This window comes from Melanostigma gelatinosum, assembly GCF_949748355.1.
Source record: "Melanostigma gelatinosum genome assembly, chromosome: 12".
NCBI classification, from domain to species: Eukaryota; Metazoa; Chordata; class Actinopteri; order Perciformes; family Zoarcidae; genus Melanostigma; species Melanostigma gelatinosum.
In genome coordinates this window covers 8,757,179-8,772,655 of record NC_136645.1, presented here as the reverse complement: position 1 = coordinate 8,772,655, position 15,477 = coordinate 8,757,179, and the positions used below count along the sequence as shown (strand labels likewise).

The 15,477-nt window shown below is 42.4% G+C and overlaps 2 protein-coding genes across 2 annotated transcripts in view; both read left to right on the top strand.

The window, feature by feature from the left end:
* Nucleotides 1-51: 51 nt before the first annotated feature.
* On the top strand, nucleotides 52-1,079 carry tex36 (testis expressed 36; the record flags this gene model as incomplete). The annotated part of the gene is made up of 5 exons (XM_079280125.1): nucleotides 52-61; nucleotides 156-196; nucleotides 289-429; nucleotides 596-670; nucleotides 759-1,079. The coding sequence occupies 5 exons, from the start codon at nucleotides 52-54 to the stop codon at nucleotides 1,077-1,079; spliced, it is 588 nt and encodes a 195-aa protein (XP_079136251.1).
* An 8,358-nt stretch (nucleotides 1,080-9,437) lies between these two features.
* Nucleotides 9,438-15,477, top strand: part of LOC306785845 (C-terminal-binding protein 2-like) — a 56,627-nt gene continuing 50,587 nt past the window's right edge. The window contains exon 1 of the mRNA XM_079280374.1: nucleotides 9,438-9,680. The gene's annotated coding sequence lies outside the window, so the exon portion shown is untranslated. The remainder of the gene's footprint in view (nucleotides 9,681-15,477) is intronic.

The window sequence follows — 15,477 nt, the reverse complement described above, 5'->3', positions numbered from 1 at the left end:
GGCAAAATGTGATCAACTTTCAGGTTGTTTTGCATGCAGCGGCATGTTTCCATGGTCACCAGTGTGTTTGCAGTAGTTGGACAGTGTGTGTGTGTGTGTGTGTGTGTGTGTGCCTGTGCTGTATTCGTGAAACTACTCTCAAACTCTATTAAAAGGTGGAAAGCGATATTCTTCAATGAGCAATGATGGCAAATGGGTAAGAAATTATTCATTTCAACACATAATCAGATCATTACAAATCAAAACATCCTGGCTGTGTAATAAGCTTTTCTTCCATTTCTTTCTCAGTTTGCTCATCCAGTATTACCAGAAGATGAGAGCAGGAGTCGGGAGCTTTGTACGAGCACTGGGACCATGCTGACTCAGGTTCAATCATCATTGCCTCAGGCTTTGAACATGGAGCGCTATCCTAAATGGAAAACTCAGCAGGTGTGTATGTACAGTAGATAATGGTATTAGTCATGACCATGTTTTTCACTGCTATGGCCCAGGGCTTTGAACGATTCCAAAGAAAGAGACTGCCTCCTCATTTTATCCCATTCCACTGCATTCAGTTGTATCGTACTAGACACTGTCTTCATAAACACTTTAACAGAAATCCAGAGAATATCCATTCTCCAACCATGACAACAAGCGTGCCTTCAAAGACGACATCTCGGTCTTCAGTCACGTGAGTATAAACAGAAATTCAGGCCGTTATGAAATGTGTAATGCACCTTGAAAGGAAACCATATCTTTTGCATGTTGGTGTACTTCAGGGTGTGGGGCGCAGGAAGTGTCTCGGTGAGCACAGTCAGCAAAACACCCTCTTCTGCTTGTGCGGCGATGGAGCTTACAGCAGCCCCGAAGGGACTGGGAGGAACATTACGGTCCACCAGGCTGACTTTACGATGAAGCAGGCTGTTAATGTTCCAACCAGCAACAGGCGGTTCCCCCGCAACCACAAGCAGAAGTCTGCAGAGGCAGCTTTGTCGCAAGCAGGGGAGACATTCTTGTGGTTTGGACGACTCGACTCCAACCACTCAGAGACCCTGCAAGCGCGAGCAGCTACCAACTGCTCCGCACCATCCCAGCCCTAAGATAGCAGGAGATGGCTCACTGAGTTGGCGCAGCATAGAAGGGGGTCAGGTGAACTTTGTGGAGGTCCAGCTGTCAAATAAAGAATCATTTTTCAGAATCAAAATACATTTTTCTTTCTTTGCCAAAACCGAGTGCCTACATTACCCATAGTGCAACTGGACCACAGATAGCTCAGTCAGAGATTTGGGTGTGTTATGCTAGTTGCAGCCTGGAGCTGCTAACCTCAAGCGGACTAAGCACACTGTTATGAATAATAGCATGTGTCGTGAGTGCATATACACTAACATGAAGTATGTGAAGCAACTTTTTACAAGTTTCACCGTCATGGAACTTTTCTTAAGTGCGACAAAGGGGAGCAATGGAATTGTTTGTATGGAAGTATCTAAAACCTAATCATAGGCGTTCATGATCCTCTGTGGCCATTGCAGAGCAGTAGTTCACAGTTTCACCAGCAGAGGGCAGCAGATCTGCACGAGCTATCGGTTGGCCTGTTGATCCACTGAGTTGTTCATTAACCAAGCTGTGTGAGAAATGTCATAACCAAAACCCCTGTGTAATGTGCATGCTCTGGAGGACATGCGGGGGGGAAATAATTAGAAAAAGAATCCAGCTATTTTTATCCAATGCACATCAACATGAAGACATTAATTTGGAGCATGTTAAATAAATTAGGCTTGATTTGAGTCATAATTCATGGATTGTTTCACCCGTGAGGATGAAAGAGATGGATGTGTGTGTGTGTGTGTGTCTCCTATAGGAGAGGAGAAAGCGTGGGAGAATAACAGAGAGCACGGCTCAAAGAAAGGCACTTAAGTGAAGAGCATCCCCAACCACTTTCTCCAGTAGCTGATGTTTTCTCCAGAGTACGTTCTGACCAGCTGCTTTCTGTCTTTAAGTAGCCATCAGGGAGATGGGTTTTTTTCCTCCCAAGCTTTGTTTCAGCTGCGCTAATGAGCTGATCCGCACATGGCACCAACCTTGTAGGAGTTTGTTTCACTTTTAAAAGGTGACATACAGCTCATGCTTTTTTTTTTCCTTCTTTTTTTTTTAAAATAGCAAGAGACAAAAGATGTGAGACATCCATTTGGAGCTGCTGCCCCTTTTGTTTTTCCACTTTCAGATTATCTCGCACGTTGCTGCCAAAAAAACAGATTCCTTGATGCAGGCGCACGACTGATACCGAGCTGCAGGTCGAGGGTGTTTTTAATGACCATACCTTTTGAAAAAACAGATGAAACAAAATTAAAAAAGGTTGCAGCACTATTTTAACACACTCTTTGCCATGTCACTGAAACAGAAACCTAAAGTAGATGTTAACATTTTTGACAGTCAGAGCGTACCTTATTAATTAACCTAAAAGAAGAGTGTTGTGCAGTGTGCAGACTACACTTTGCTTGAGACTTGCTGCAACTCCAACGACTCCTCCGCAACAGGAGCCACCAACACTTGATAATCAGAAACTCTCATTAGCTCTGTCAGAACAGCAGTCAGGGTTTTTAATACTTTCACAGAGGAGATAGGAGAGCGTGCTGAGATTGCGTGTCAATCATTAGTCAGTATGTGGTTCGGTGTAATGTATGTGCCACGTTATATATATATATATATATATATATATATATATATATATATATATATATATATATATATATATATATATATATATATATATATATATATATATATATATATATATAAATCTTGTGTAGATGTAAAACCGCGAGTATATGTAAATACAGCTGCTTGGTGGAATATCAAACCTTGTCCCAAGGACAAAAGACACATCTCAGTAAACAAGCATTCAACCACCAAAGCCTTGCACTTCATGAATATTAAATCAGACACTTTGAATCCTACCTCTTTGGTGTTAGGAGGCCCGAGTCTGGATTCTTACCATTCACTGTGATTTATTCGCAGGTGCATGTGTCTCTTTGATGTGTTGAGTTGAGAGGTTTTGCACCTGTTAGAGAAAAAAAAAATGCTTTGAAAACAAGAAGTGGATTTGCCAGACAGTCAAAATGACAGCAACAGAAGTGTGTGTGCGTGTGTGTGTGTGTGTGTGTTTTCTTTTCAAAAAAAGGGCTACTGTGCTGTTTTGACATACTCTGTTGTTCGCACTGCAAAATCACTTTTTGTCAAACAAAAATCCTCCTTTTTTTTGTGTGTGTCTCGTTTCAGTTTTGTCCTCTGTTCTGACACTATGACGTTGTGTGTTTTGCATTCTGTCTATTACCTATTCATTCGAGAGGTGACTTGGAAAGAGAGTTACCATGGAGATGTTTCGGTATAATCTCAAAGATTTTTTTTTCTGTTTATTCTTTTGCCAATTATAATTAATGTCTAGCTTCCCCGATTTCTTTAGATATTTCCTCTCTCTTCTTATATTCTTTTTAATAAGGTGTCAAGGCTCACAGTGGGACTCTTCCTTCTGCTTCACATTCCATCTGGTTCAGCTTCCTGTGCAAATACCAACCGTAAAAAGTCCAAAACAGCCTTAGCTGGGTTAAACTACCCAACTGTAAGACTCCTTCCAATCTCCTGTCAGTCATTCCACTTGCAGTACTTTTCAATTCTCTGGCAGTTCCTTTTTTTTTTTTTTTTTGTTGGTGTGTGTCCCCTGGCAGCCTTGTGGTCCTTGTTGCAGTAATGGTCAGGGGCCCTCCAGAGTCTGAGGGTGGTGATAGAGGTGGCTGGCTATCTAATTTCCACAGAGGACAAGATAACATCGTGAGAACATTCCCATCACTCGAGGAGTTTGTTCAGTGGCGATAAGAGCTGCCCAGCTAAGCTGTGTGTGTGTGTGTGTGTGTGTGTATTGTTGTGTCTTTGCACTGTGCATGTGTGTTTAAACGGAGTACTTTGAGCTTGTTAGCTGCAGTCCTGCTCCCCGTGTTGCAGCTGTGAGGTCCGCGGACCTGACATCATGGCATCGAGCAGCGCTCCAGAAGCACTGCCTCAGAAGACCTCTCCTTGCACTACATCACACTCCTCCATGTCTTTTTCAAACCCCTGACACAGTTTGCACGCTAATTTGTGCACAGGTGGTGAGATATAATTACATTAGGCTGGTTGTAAACAAAGACGTACGAACAGTAGTCTGTTCAAGTACCCCACCCGCAAGGGAACACGAAAGTACTTTCTACAAGGATGGATGAATTTATCATGCATATATTAAATGCAGAAAATTGTATTTAATCTGTGTCAGTTTGCAAGCATAGCTTGATTTAACAGCACAATTGTGCTAAATAAGTGAGTAAGATTGATTTGGTTTCATCTAAGTCCTTGAATGTCAAATATATTTGCTCAGTGCTTTTTCAAGCGGAACCAGCTTTTGGGATTCCTGATGGTGTGTTTTGTTGTATATTCAGAGTAAGAGGCAACCTTCAGGTGGCACGATTGGACACTTCTTATCTTCTGCTCGGAAACACACTTCTTCGCTCAAACAGTGGCTCAGTTCGGCTTGACACGTTTGTATAGTATTACCAAGTATTTCATCACGACTTATGAAGCTCCGCCTCTTAGTTTCATCAAGTCTGCTGCTCCTTCATAACTACAGCATTGGGAAAAAATCGAATTTGCAGATCAAGAACCCGACCACCGACCCACAGAATCTGCTTCTCTACACCGTCTCTCATACTTGATGTGTAGACTGATGGGCATTTCGACAAATGAAGTGAGTCACATTTGGAGCAGATCAATTCTGTTTCCTTCAGTTGATATCTTCTGTGCTCACAGTATGAAGACAGTTGTTGTTTTCGGGAACTTCCTGCTTTCAGATCCGTTATCTACAGTTCAGCCTTGGAAACAGCTTGAACATCTCACATAATCATTCACCGTATTCTATTTCCTGCTGTAGGAGGAAGCAAATTCATCCACAGACCTCTCAACAAGTGTAATTAACTGTCTTCCTACTTATTCTCCAGTCAAAGGGGTAAATCTGCTTCATTTGCATTCTGTTGGAGGCATAAGCCAATGACGGAATCCTTGTGTCTTTTAGACGCTGCTATGAATGTGTCAGAGGCCTTAATGTAGTGGAATATAATTAGATGTGAGTGCAGCCAGAGTGGGTTTGTGTGGCTTTGTTTGAATCATATTATGTCATCTCAAAAGAGGCTCTGCTGCTCCACTGTATGTGCACTTAGTGGAGGAGGTGCTGAACATGCAGTACAATGGCACACTTATCAATCTCACATCATTATCAAATGCAAATTACACTCCAGTGAGCTTCTCATTACAGTACCCCATACGTAGAGGGTGTCATAAGTTCTTTAATTCTCAATTTAACATTACCGCCACTTTTTAGCAGCTGATAATCACGAGACTCTGGGAGTGATGTTTATCTACAGTCATAAGAGAGGTCACTCCAGAGAGGCAGCAGGGTTAACCATAGTGACATATACAAGGTTACTTTGAATGGAACCAAATTATTTGATCGAATAAAAATGTATGAATGTTTCGGACTGAATGGATAAATATATTCACAGTTTATTTTGAAATCGAAGACGAAAGCAAAAGACCTGTGTTATAGTATTCAGGACCTAGTGAAAGGAAATGCTACAAAGTGATTTATGCACAAGAGACTGATTCAAGGTTGCAGTGAAATATTCCTTCAAATGAAGTAAAGAGTGGTGCAGCATAAGAATAACCTGGTCTTTAAAGATTAGCATAACCCTTGGAGGTGTTATTGTATCCCAGTACCCAAGTCAAGACTTCAGCAGGTGCAGAACAGCTCTCCCTCTCTGTGAGTTACTGCATTAAGTCCCTCAAATTTAGTAGCGCAATCATGAGCCTCCCGTTCACTCTCAGGAGTAGAAGAATCGCTTTGCATTTTAAAAAGGTCAAACACTCAGATCTCTGCCAGGAGGAATTGAGGGAAGAAATAATGTCTCTCTGCAGAAATATGCAGTCGCACACGGCTGATCCTCCCAACTACCCGCTGTACAGTGAAGAGATTAGAGGTGTGTGTTGACTGTCATCCTCGAAACAGCCAGTCTATAAACAAAGGCAAATCATAGTAGCAAACCCTAATGGTGTGTGCACATTTTAATAATTTCCAGGACTGAATTGATTTAGTACAACCAGATTCTTAAGCTATAGGGACTGGAGTAATAATAAAAAAGGGGGAACACAGTCATCTAATTTAATTGTTATTTGAAATGTGCAGAGAAAAAGCACAGGAAGGTGATTTACTCAGTGACCTATAATAAACATAACGAAGCATCCGCTTATAATTCGCAAACACAGCCTTTTGCCAGATTCAAGCTGTAACGATGCAGCAGATTTTGACCTCTTTTAAATGACAACAAGATGGCAAGTTCAGGAAATCAGCATCCAGTATACGTTGCATCATGCATGCAATTTTAAATAATTTATTAATATACTGCATCATTGACTTGGGCATTCATCAGGAGACTTTAGTGAATAAGTGCCTTTGTGTTTGCTGTTTTATTTATTTGGGAGAAAGGGAGGCCTTCATCTAAATCAGATTTTGATTTACAACCTCACAGCAGCAACTTAGACTGTTTCCTCTGCCTCTTCCTCCTCCTGCCGCCCATCCCCTCTGCTGCCATTGAAAGCATATGCTTCAGTTGGTGTCCCCTCTGTTGGCTGGTGTTGGTCTTTGGATCGTTTGGGTTCATGCCCAGGATTTACATTGTGCTGGAGACAAAATGACCACAGGGAAAGATGCACTCAGGACAGGGCCAAGAGCCCCCCAGGCCTGGGACCACACACGCAGTGCACATGGTAGAGAAGCGACAGAATAGAAGGTAGGCATTAATGATTCATCCATTGCTAACGGTGATTTTCTTTGTCTTTGTGGAAAGCTCCAATTAAAGACAACTATTTGCTGGAAGTGTTGGAAAGGGATGGAGGGATTAAAGTGACCAGGAAATCCAAAGATGCTCTCGACCATCTGCGCCGTGTTATTTAAGGCCCGCGCTGCAGAGTGAATGAGTTCACAGTTACTCTACTGCTCAGACAGACTAAAAAAAAGGGGCGAATATGGATTGCATGTTTTAAGCATGACATCAAGGCACAGCTGCAGTTGCTGCGATCTGCACATGTCTGCAGAAAGAGGAGGGATGAACAGAGTAAACATGAAGTTGAGCTCCAAATCTATCTATGTAACATTGCAGGCTATATATCTGTGTGTCTGTACAACAGGAACAGTTACAGCCAGGGCCGCGGGCAGGGTTTTAGACATACAGAGGTCGACTCTCAAGTCCCGCCAACACAGCATAAAATATTGATTAAACAGACATCAAAGAGAAAGTCTGTAAAATGTTCTAATTGTGAGAATCTTTCCTTTTATGACTATAACTGTTCATGTATATTCCCCAAAGGTCTAAATACGGTTGCATATCTGCACTTCCATATAATCAGCCTGTATGCTAAGGATGTGTAACTTTCAAATATAGAATATAAATACCCCTGGTGTTGATTTGTTGTAGATTAAGGAAAGTAAACCCCAGGAACACGGTTCATTTTTTTCAGAGAATCTCGATGCTGAATGAGAGATTCTGTTGAGTTACAGAAGATAGAGGGAAACAGTGGCTCAATTAAATCACGTTTTTAAGCGAAGATTGATTTACACATCACTAAATTAATATGGATTGCTCCGTTTAGCGAGCTAATTCCTAATTGGAGATTAGTTGCTAAAGATTTGCACCCAGTGTCTAACTGAACCAACTGCTGAAAAACGAATGTTGATATATATCCAATTTAGATTGAAGAGTGTTAGTATATTGTTAGTATAGTATAGAGTCCAATTATAGACTAACCATCAGTTAGACGGCTATTGAACCTCGACATCTACATCAAAATAATGACCATAGGATTCACTTTTGACTCAAATTTACCGACAGGGGGAATCGTTTGTTTGTCTTATTGCTGTTTATCCTCTGACTAGGCTAAAACACGGCTAAATTTGGGCTGTCAGTGAAAGTTTAGTTGACTAAACGTCTAACTATATCCTAAGTATAGCCTAGTTAGTAAACAACTACACATATATACGTCAAAACACCAAAATAATAGCTATACGATTCACTTTTTACTCAAATTTACTGGTCTGGTAACAAATGCTGTAGCTAATTGTCTAATATACTTCAAATTGCTGTAACCATCACTGCATCCCATTATGCATCAAAATTGAATTGAATGTAGGTCTATTGAAGGTAATTTCCTTACCACACACTCTGGAGCTTTTACTGGCGTAGGATTGTCTCTAACTTCCTTTTTTCATGAAAAAATAAAAAATAAATGTATCCGAGAACTTTAGCTGGCTAACAGAGGCAAAACACGTTTTTCTCTTCGATGTATCGTGATTGGCGTGGTGACATTTAAACGTTACTGGTCATTGAAATTACGCTTTGTTTGAATATGTATGTGATTTCTTGAGCACATTTAGATGTAAAATTAACTAGCTTTGTAAATTACATTAACTTATTTATTTATTTCATCGAACCATTTAGCAGTACCCCCGCAGCCCACTAGATGGCGCTTGGAGGCCCACCAGTGGTTGAGAGTAGCTGCTTTAAACTGCTGGAATACTGAATCTGAAAATCACATTTCACCATGTATGCAGACAGTGAATAATAACTCATATTCATATGCTATCCACATAAAAGCATTGATAGTTAAGTTTATTAATTTGGCCAACAAAACAAAATTGGAAAGGTTTGTTATAGTTTATTGTGGAGTGACCGCCTATTTAGCGTTGTCCTACTAATGTAGCCTAGTTTGATTGGAGGGTCGCTCGATGTTTTATGGTAATTTACACATGAATAAATTCTTAACCGGCTAAAGACTACATTTTTGAATGATGTAGCTAAATTCAGTAATTTAGAAGTTAGGTAGAAGTCTACACAAATAGTACCCAAAACTGTCATGACCTCAGTAGCTACGGCTTTGTTTATAGAAACATTTAGAGCACACATCTGCATTGTATTGATATATATTCATATTTCCTGGCCTTTAAACCTTTTGCTGAAATAGGCAAATATTTAGAAAAATGGAATTGCATCGGATTGGACATTCAGACTTCAAACTACCCGAAATTAGCCAGCAAAAAAAAACCAAAAATCGAGTCCAAAAGGACATAAATCACCATCACAAACCGCCTTTCTCGAAATGTCCCCCTGTCCCATCTCCATCAACTGCATGTCCCTCGTGTGTGTTCTGCTGTGTGTGCGCGCGCGGGTCCGCGTGTGTATGTGTGTGAGGGAGAAGTGGGCAAAGGCTCCGCCTCACTCAAAAAGCGAGAGAAAAAAAGGAAAAGCAAACTGATACACACCTCTCAATTCTGGCAGGAGGAAAAGAATAGGAGTGTTTATGAGCCGTAGAAGTAAACAGCAGGATAACCAGGCACACCGACAGCCGACGCGACTTCCCCCCCGTTCAAAACGACACCAAGGCACCGTTTCCCAGCGCCGGAGATTGTCCCGTTGCGTTCAGGATTAAGTTTTTTTTATTTTTATGTCATCTAAAAGGTGGATGATTGTCTAAATCCGAGATAACAAGCGAATTTGAAATGCGTAGCCTGCGATGCCATTTCTGGAGCCCCCAAAGCCGACGTTTGAACTCTCAGTAAACATCCAGTCGAGGTAGGATTCAAGATTGTTGCAAAAAAAAAAAAGGTGGTGTAAAAATATTTCAGTGTGTGTGCTCCACCGGGGTCTAGTTTGAAAGCTAGACTCGCGTCGCTGCCCATGTGTCCCTGCGCCATCGGCAAGGAGGGACAAGAGAGGCTGGGAGTAGACATGAGCCGATACACTTCACAGTGGTGTGGGAATAGGTTTGATTCAGGTCCTAATGAGCTGGGCAGCTACAGGGGACTGGTCAACTTAAATAATACATACATATAAATATATTGTAAATATTGATGGGCTGCTTTTCAAAAATACATTTGAAATCACAGAGACTTAAAGAGTTTGATCAAAAGTTTGGCACAAGTGTGTTGTGGTTTTTTTGCAGCATTTCTTCCAAGTGTGCACACAACCAAATAAATGTGGTTTGAAGTTAACTTATCATCTGTGGCCTACTAATTAATGAGGGCTTAATTAGGGACCCAACATGAGCACATTTTGATAGATGAAGGATGATCCTTCCATTTCACAGTTTTGACAGGCACAGTGGGCATTGGTTCCCAACTCTCCCCACTCTTCTTCTTCTTCATCTTCATCTTCTTCTTTTTTTTTTTTTTTACTGCATTTTGAGGCTCCAGTGGAAGAAAGATTCAAGTGGAGGAGGAGGAGGAGGAGGAGGAGGGCGGCTCCATTGTCTGGCCAGTGAAGGGGTGGGGATTGAGACTCTATGCAGATGTGCTCCTGGCAACGGACATCTGCTCTCCCCCTGTGGGCATTGTCACAACAGGCAGGGGAACTTAGAGTGGAGCCTGCCCGCAGAGAAAAAGGCCTTTGTTGATGATATATGCAGGCCGTGGCCCACACCCTTCCAGTGGCGAATGTTTGCATTTTATTTTAAGAACATTTGATCATCTCAAGTGTCAAACAAATGAGTTGCCGGTGATGCAACAGATACAGCATAGATAAGAAAGTCATTTGCTTGCTGGGATTTAGTTTTTCCCCCCCACCTGCAACACCACCCTCCCTGTTCGCCTCTCCCTATCCTTCCCCTCATCCGCCGCCTTTAACTCCGCTGGGGGTTGAACTTCCTCTCACGTCCTTGTGGCCCTGCATGTGTGTAATGTCATATGGAAGCTGGCCTCCCAAGGCAAACGCATCACAGACGGCGGCGCAATGTACACGGCAGCTCCTATCAGGCCTTTTTGATTCATCGCCGAGGAGAAGAATGCCGAGAAAATGCTAAACCAGTGCTTTAATATTCATGATATCATGCATAGGGCTTGTGCTTGACGGTAGCTGTCAGTGTTGACGTGTGTGTGTGTGTGTGTGTGTGTTTGTATTGGAAGTCAGGAGCCTCATTTGCCTCAAAAGATATTCCCCAGTGACTGCCGGAGTCGTTGTACTGTGATTACTAACATGATTTGTGCTTGCAGAGAGCACATGTTGTACATGGCGGATCTGCTGTACAACATGCTTGTGTAGGGACTCATTTGTGTGTGTGTGTGTGTGTGTGTGTGTGTGTGTGTGTGTGTGTCTGGCAGTCTGCTGTCTTTTGACACGGCGGATAGCGAAGCAGAGAGGCAATCTAGGGGAGCACGTGCACCGATGCAGGAAGAGATGATGGTTTTGAAAGGACAGGTGCTGTCTCTCACTTCTCGCTCACCGCTAGCATATTTGGCATATGCGGTTTTCTTTGGCCAGAGAATGCATGTCATGTTTTATCCTGTGAGATCTTTTCTGTGTGGCTGCCATGTCCTTCTTTTTGTTGTTGACACACATTACTTTGTAAAGAGGAAGAGCAAAATCTGAATCGTGCAATTGACTGCCTGTTTTGAAGTCACAGAAGCAATTCAAATTGGTAAATCATATTCTCAGAGCCGAATACTCAATTCAACGCAGTAATTTAGACGCTGTGGAAATAGCTCTTATGAGAATTCCCATAATGGCCGGGCCACTAACAGCTTGTAAAAGTTCCCATAGGAGCAGGTTTGAGAGGATGTTGCCGTCACGTGATTGTGCTATATGCGTTGTGGAGAGGAGGTAATGGCTGTGAAATTACACCGTGCCATCTGCAAGGGGTCGCAAACGCACACAGCCTGATGCCACTCAGACATACTGCTTTGCGACATCACAGAGCACGGAGGATTTAGGATTTATACCGCGGCTCTTTTGACGTGGCTGCGATTAATTCTTAGTCGTCGTGGCTTTTCTTTTATTCGAGAGTTTCGCTGCAGACGTTATAGCCAATTAGCCAGTTTAGCTTTTGTCTTTCATCGTTCCGAGATAGAATATTTGAATGTGAAAACATTGTGCTTTGTTTCCAAAAAAAAAAAAAGTCCTGCTGTATTTTTCTCGCGCAGATCTTTAGACAACTTAATTCTCAAATAGTATCAAGGCTTTGATGTTGTGAACAAAGATTGTTCTGTGACGTATAGTGCACTTTGGAAATGGAGAACTGTGTGCGTCAGAGGCCTTTACAATGAGGTGACGATTGAACTCCAGTTATTCTTAGAGCAGCTAATATACTGTATCTCATGCCGGCTGGCAATATGACAGTTTTCCCTCAGAGAACAGACATTTTTATAATCGTCTGTGTATTCCGTGTAATTGCTGCACTCTACACATATTCAGCACCTGTTTCTTGCTTGTCATAACTTGCTCTGTTGCGTCTGAGTCCGTTTTTGTTTGTGCTTGTGAAGGATAGTTTCGGGAGAGTGGATGTCGACTGCACCAGACGGCAGCAGGTGTCTGATTCTTCTCACTGATAAGACCTGTTTGCCCAGTGTGCATAAAAGATACTAAGTGCACGACTCTTGCCCGCCATTGTTTAGATATACAGTTTGAAGAAAAGGTTACCTCCTCGATAGTTTGCTCTTAAGTGTCATCTTGTTTTCCCCTCATGCATGCACAGCATCTCTGTAGCCCCATCGGCATCCCACGAGCCTGTTTTTAAGCTTTGCCGATCTAAAATAATGTAATTAACAATCATAGTGGCCCGAAAACAAGCACTTTATAGTCCACTGCTATATTTCTACGGTTTTAAATGGAAACAACCAAGTAGAAAACTGCAGAATTATTGCCAATTCTTAAATATTCAATCCAAACTGATGAAGTGCCACTGCTGTTAGATTTGCATTATTGTTGTTTGTATCGTGTCTGATCACTGCTGCATCATTTCCCTGCACACCACGTCACTGCGTGTTCACATGAAAGCGTTCAATGGAACCTTGTAAATATAGTGTTGCAGCATCGTGCCGAAAATTAAGAGCACGCTTTGATCTTAATTCTTTAAGATCTTTCATCTTTGAAGATTTTCCTCGTCGAGTTAAAATTCACATTGATGTGTCATTAAGGGACGCAAATTATGTTGGTTTTTTTTTCTTCTTCATAATTGATCCGGTATGTTTTGATTAATCAATTAGTCAAGATGGTGGAAAATGCCAATCAGAAATCACAAGAGCCCAGGAGCGTCGTTCCTGTAATTAAAAACCAAAAAGATATTCAATTTCCAATGATAATACATGAAACAGAGTAAAGCACCACACGTTTCAAACTGTGAAACCAGTGTTTCAAGTGTTTAATGATCAAAATTGCAGTCAATCATTTTTTTCTCATCTGTATAACGTCATTGTTCGGATGGAAGAACAAAAAGTACAGTAAAAGTTTAGTTTTTTGCACATTCAGACATTTTGACACGTCGCAGTGGGAAAAGCAAAAGTATAAATAATACAATTCTCACTGTCGCACTGTCACGGCTTACTGACACACTCAAGTTGAGCGGAGCCATCTTTAATGTTAATACTAACACCTGTGCTGAAAGGTCTGCTGTGCAGAACGCCGGTGTTTTAAGCGACTGTCGTCCTTCAGCACGTTGAGTGTGTAGGTGCAGCATGTTGTGCGGACGCATAAATGAGCATTTCTCTAAATTATTAACTCATGACGTTATTGTAGGAAAGCGCTTGGCGGCAGTTGAAGATGTTTACTGTTCCCCGTATTTATGACCATGGGAGTTTGCTCACACTGCTTGGCTGTCTAATAGCCTCCCACCTGGCATAAACCATCACACTGTGCAGTCCCTGCTCCTCCGTAATGACTATTTGCCTCCAAAGAAGTCCTAATTGCTCTCACCTGCATATGGACATTATGCCAGAGATAGATGGTGCGAGGATGGATGAAGGGGCATAGTCTGCCGATCTAATAGGGATGTAATACACTGTCTTTCCAACATGGAAAAGCCTGTCTGTGTGTTTGCCAGCAGGAGAAAAAAAAAATAAAAAAAGAGTTGATCTTCTCCCACTCACCTTCCCTTCCTTCTCTTGGCATAGCCAGCGCTTTAAACACCTGCCATTAACTTTCATGCAAACCACAGAGGATTAGGGATGAATAGTGGCACCGTCTTCCAACTCCGTGTGGATGCGACTGTGTGCTCGTGTTTGTGTGTCTGCGTGTCACTTTTGCAGGAACTAGCGGAGACAAAGCACCATCTGCACGCAGCAGGCTGTCCTGACTGCTTGATCCTCTCGCTGGGGCAGAGACGAGGCTTTCTGTGAGCATTGTTATGAAACTGACTCTGCCGCCGCCGCCGCCGCCGCCGCCGCCGCTGCTGCGGCTGTTGCTGCTGCTGCGGCTGTTGCTGCTACGCTGGTTGTTAATGCTGACAGCTAATAATGTCCTCCTCCTGGATGACGGTGCCTTGTTGGAGCCAGAGGAGAGACGGAGACTAATGAAGAGAGGCAGGAAGTGAAGGAGAGAGGAAGACATAAACAGATAGAAAGGATGATACTGGTGGGGCGTGCGGCCCTCTCTGTCTGTCTGAAGTTTGCTGAAGAGGATTACACACACACACACATACAGTATATATATATATATATATATATATATATATATATATATATATTGTGATTTAGTTCCTCATTCTTTTTCTGTTCGTTCCTTCCTTCTCACTCCTGCCTCAGCGTCTCAGGAGGGAGGTGGGCATGAGGAGGAGGAGGAGGAGGAAGAGGTCCATTGTGTCTCAGCAGAGCCCCTATTCCAGTCCAGCTGACATAGGCTTGTGTCAGGAGGATCCATCCTGCTGATGTTAGGAAAGCTGTAAACTGAAAGAGATGTCTGCAATGCTGAAGTGGGCCCTGGCCAGTGGTGAGATGGCTCTTGTTTGTTTGCCATTCTGCTGAGCACCACTTCACAGAAAACTTTTCTGCCCAAATTTGCTGACGGGGAGAAAGTGAGGGAGGGAGGGGAGGGGGGGGGGGAGAGTTGGGGTTTTGGGAGTCACTTGTGGGCACACAGACATTGACATTTGGACATGGTGAGCGGGAGAAAGGCGTTTACTCTCTTTTTTTTTTTTAAAGCCGTCTCTTATCACACCAACTGTTTTGCCACTCCTCACAATACAGAGGCAGCAGTCATTGAACCTTCCAACCACATGAATATGCATGTTAAGTCCGCTTTTCTTCTCTGCCCTCTGAGCTGTAGTTCTTCTTTTTTTGTTTTCACCCAGAGACCTGTCGTGTTGTGTTTGATTGGCCCTGACATTTGAAAAGGTCCTTGAATAGGAAAAAAAACAAAAAGTTGTTTATGACAACTGGAGAACTCTCCTTGCAGCAGAGTAAAAATGGCATTTTGAAAGGAGCACAGCTCCTGCATATTTAAATGCTAATGGCTCTGTGAATGTGCAGGCTAATAGGTGTTTCAATCTGGAGTAGTGCAGTATGTACACTTCCTGTGTGCAGGCACACTCTGAGTGCTACTTTTAATAGCTCTGGAAGGTGCATCAGCTCATTTTATTAACTGATTATGTGGAATCTGAAGTTTT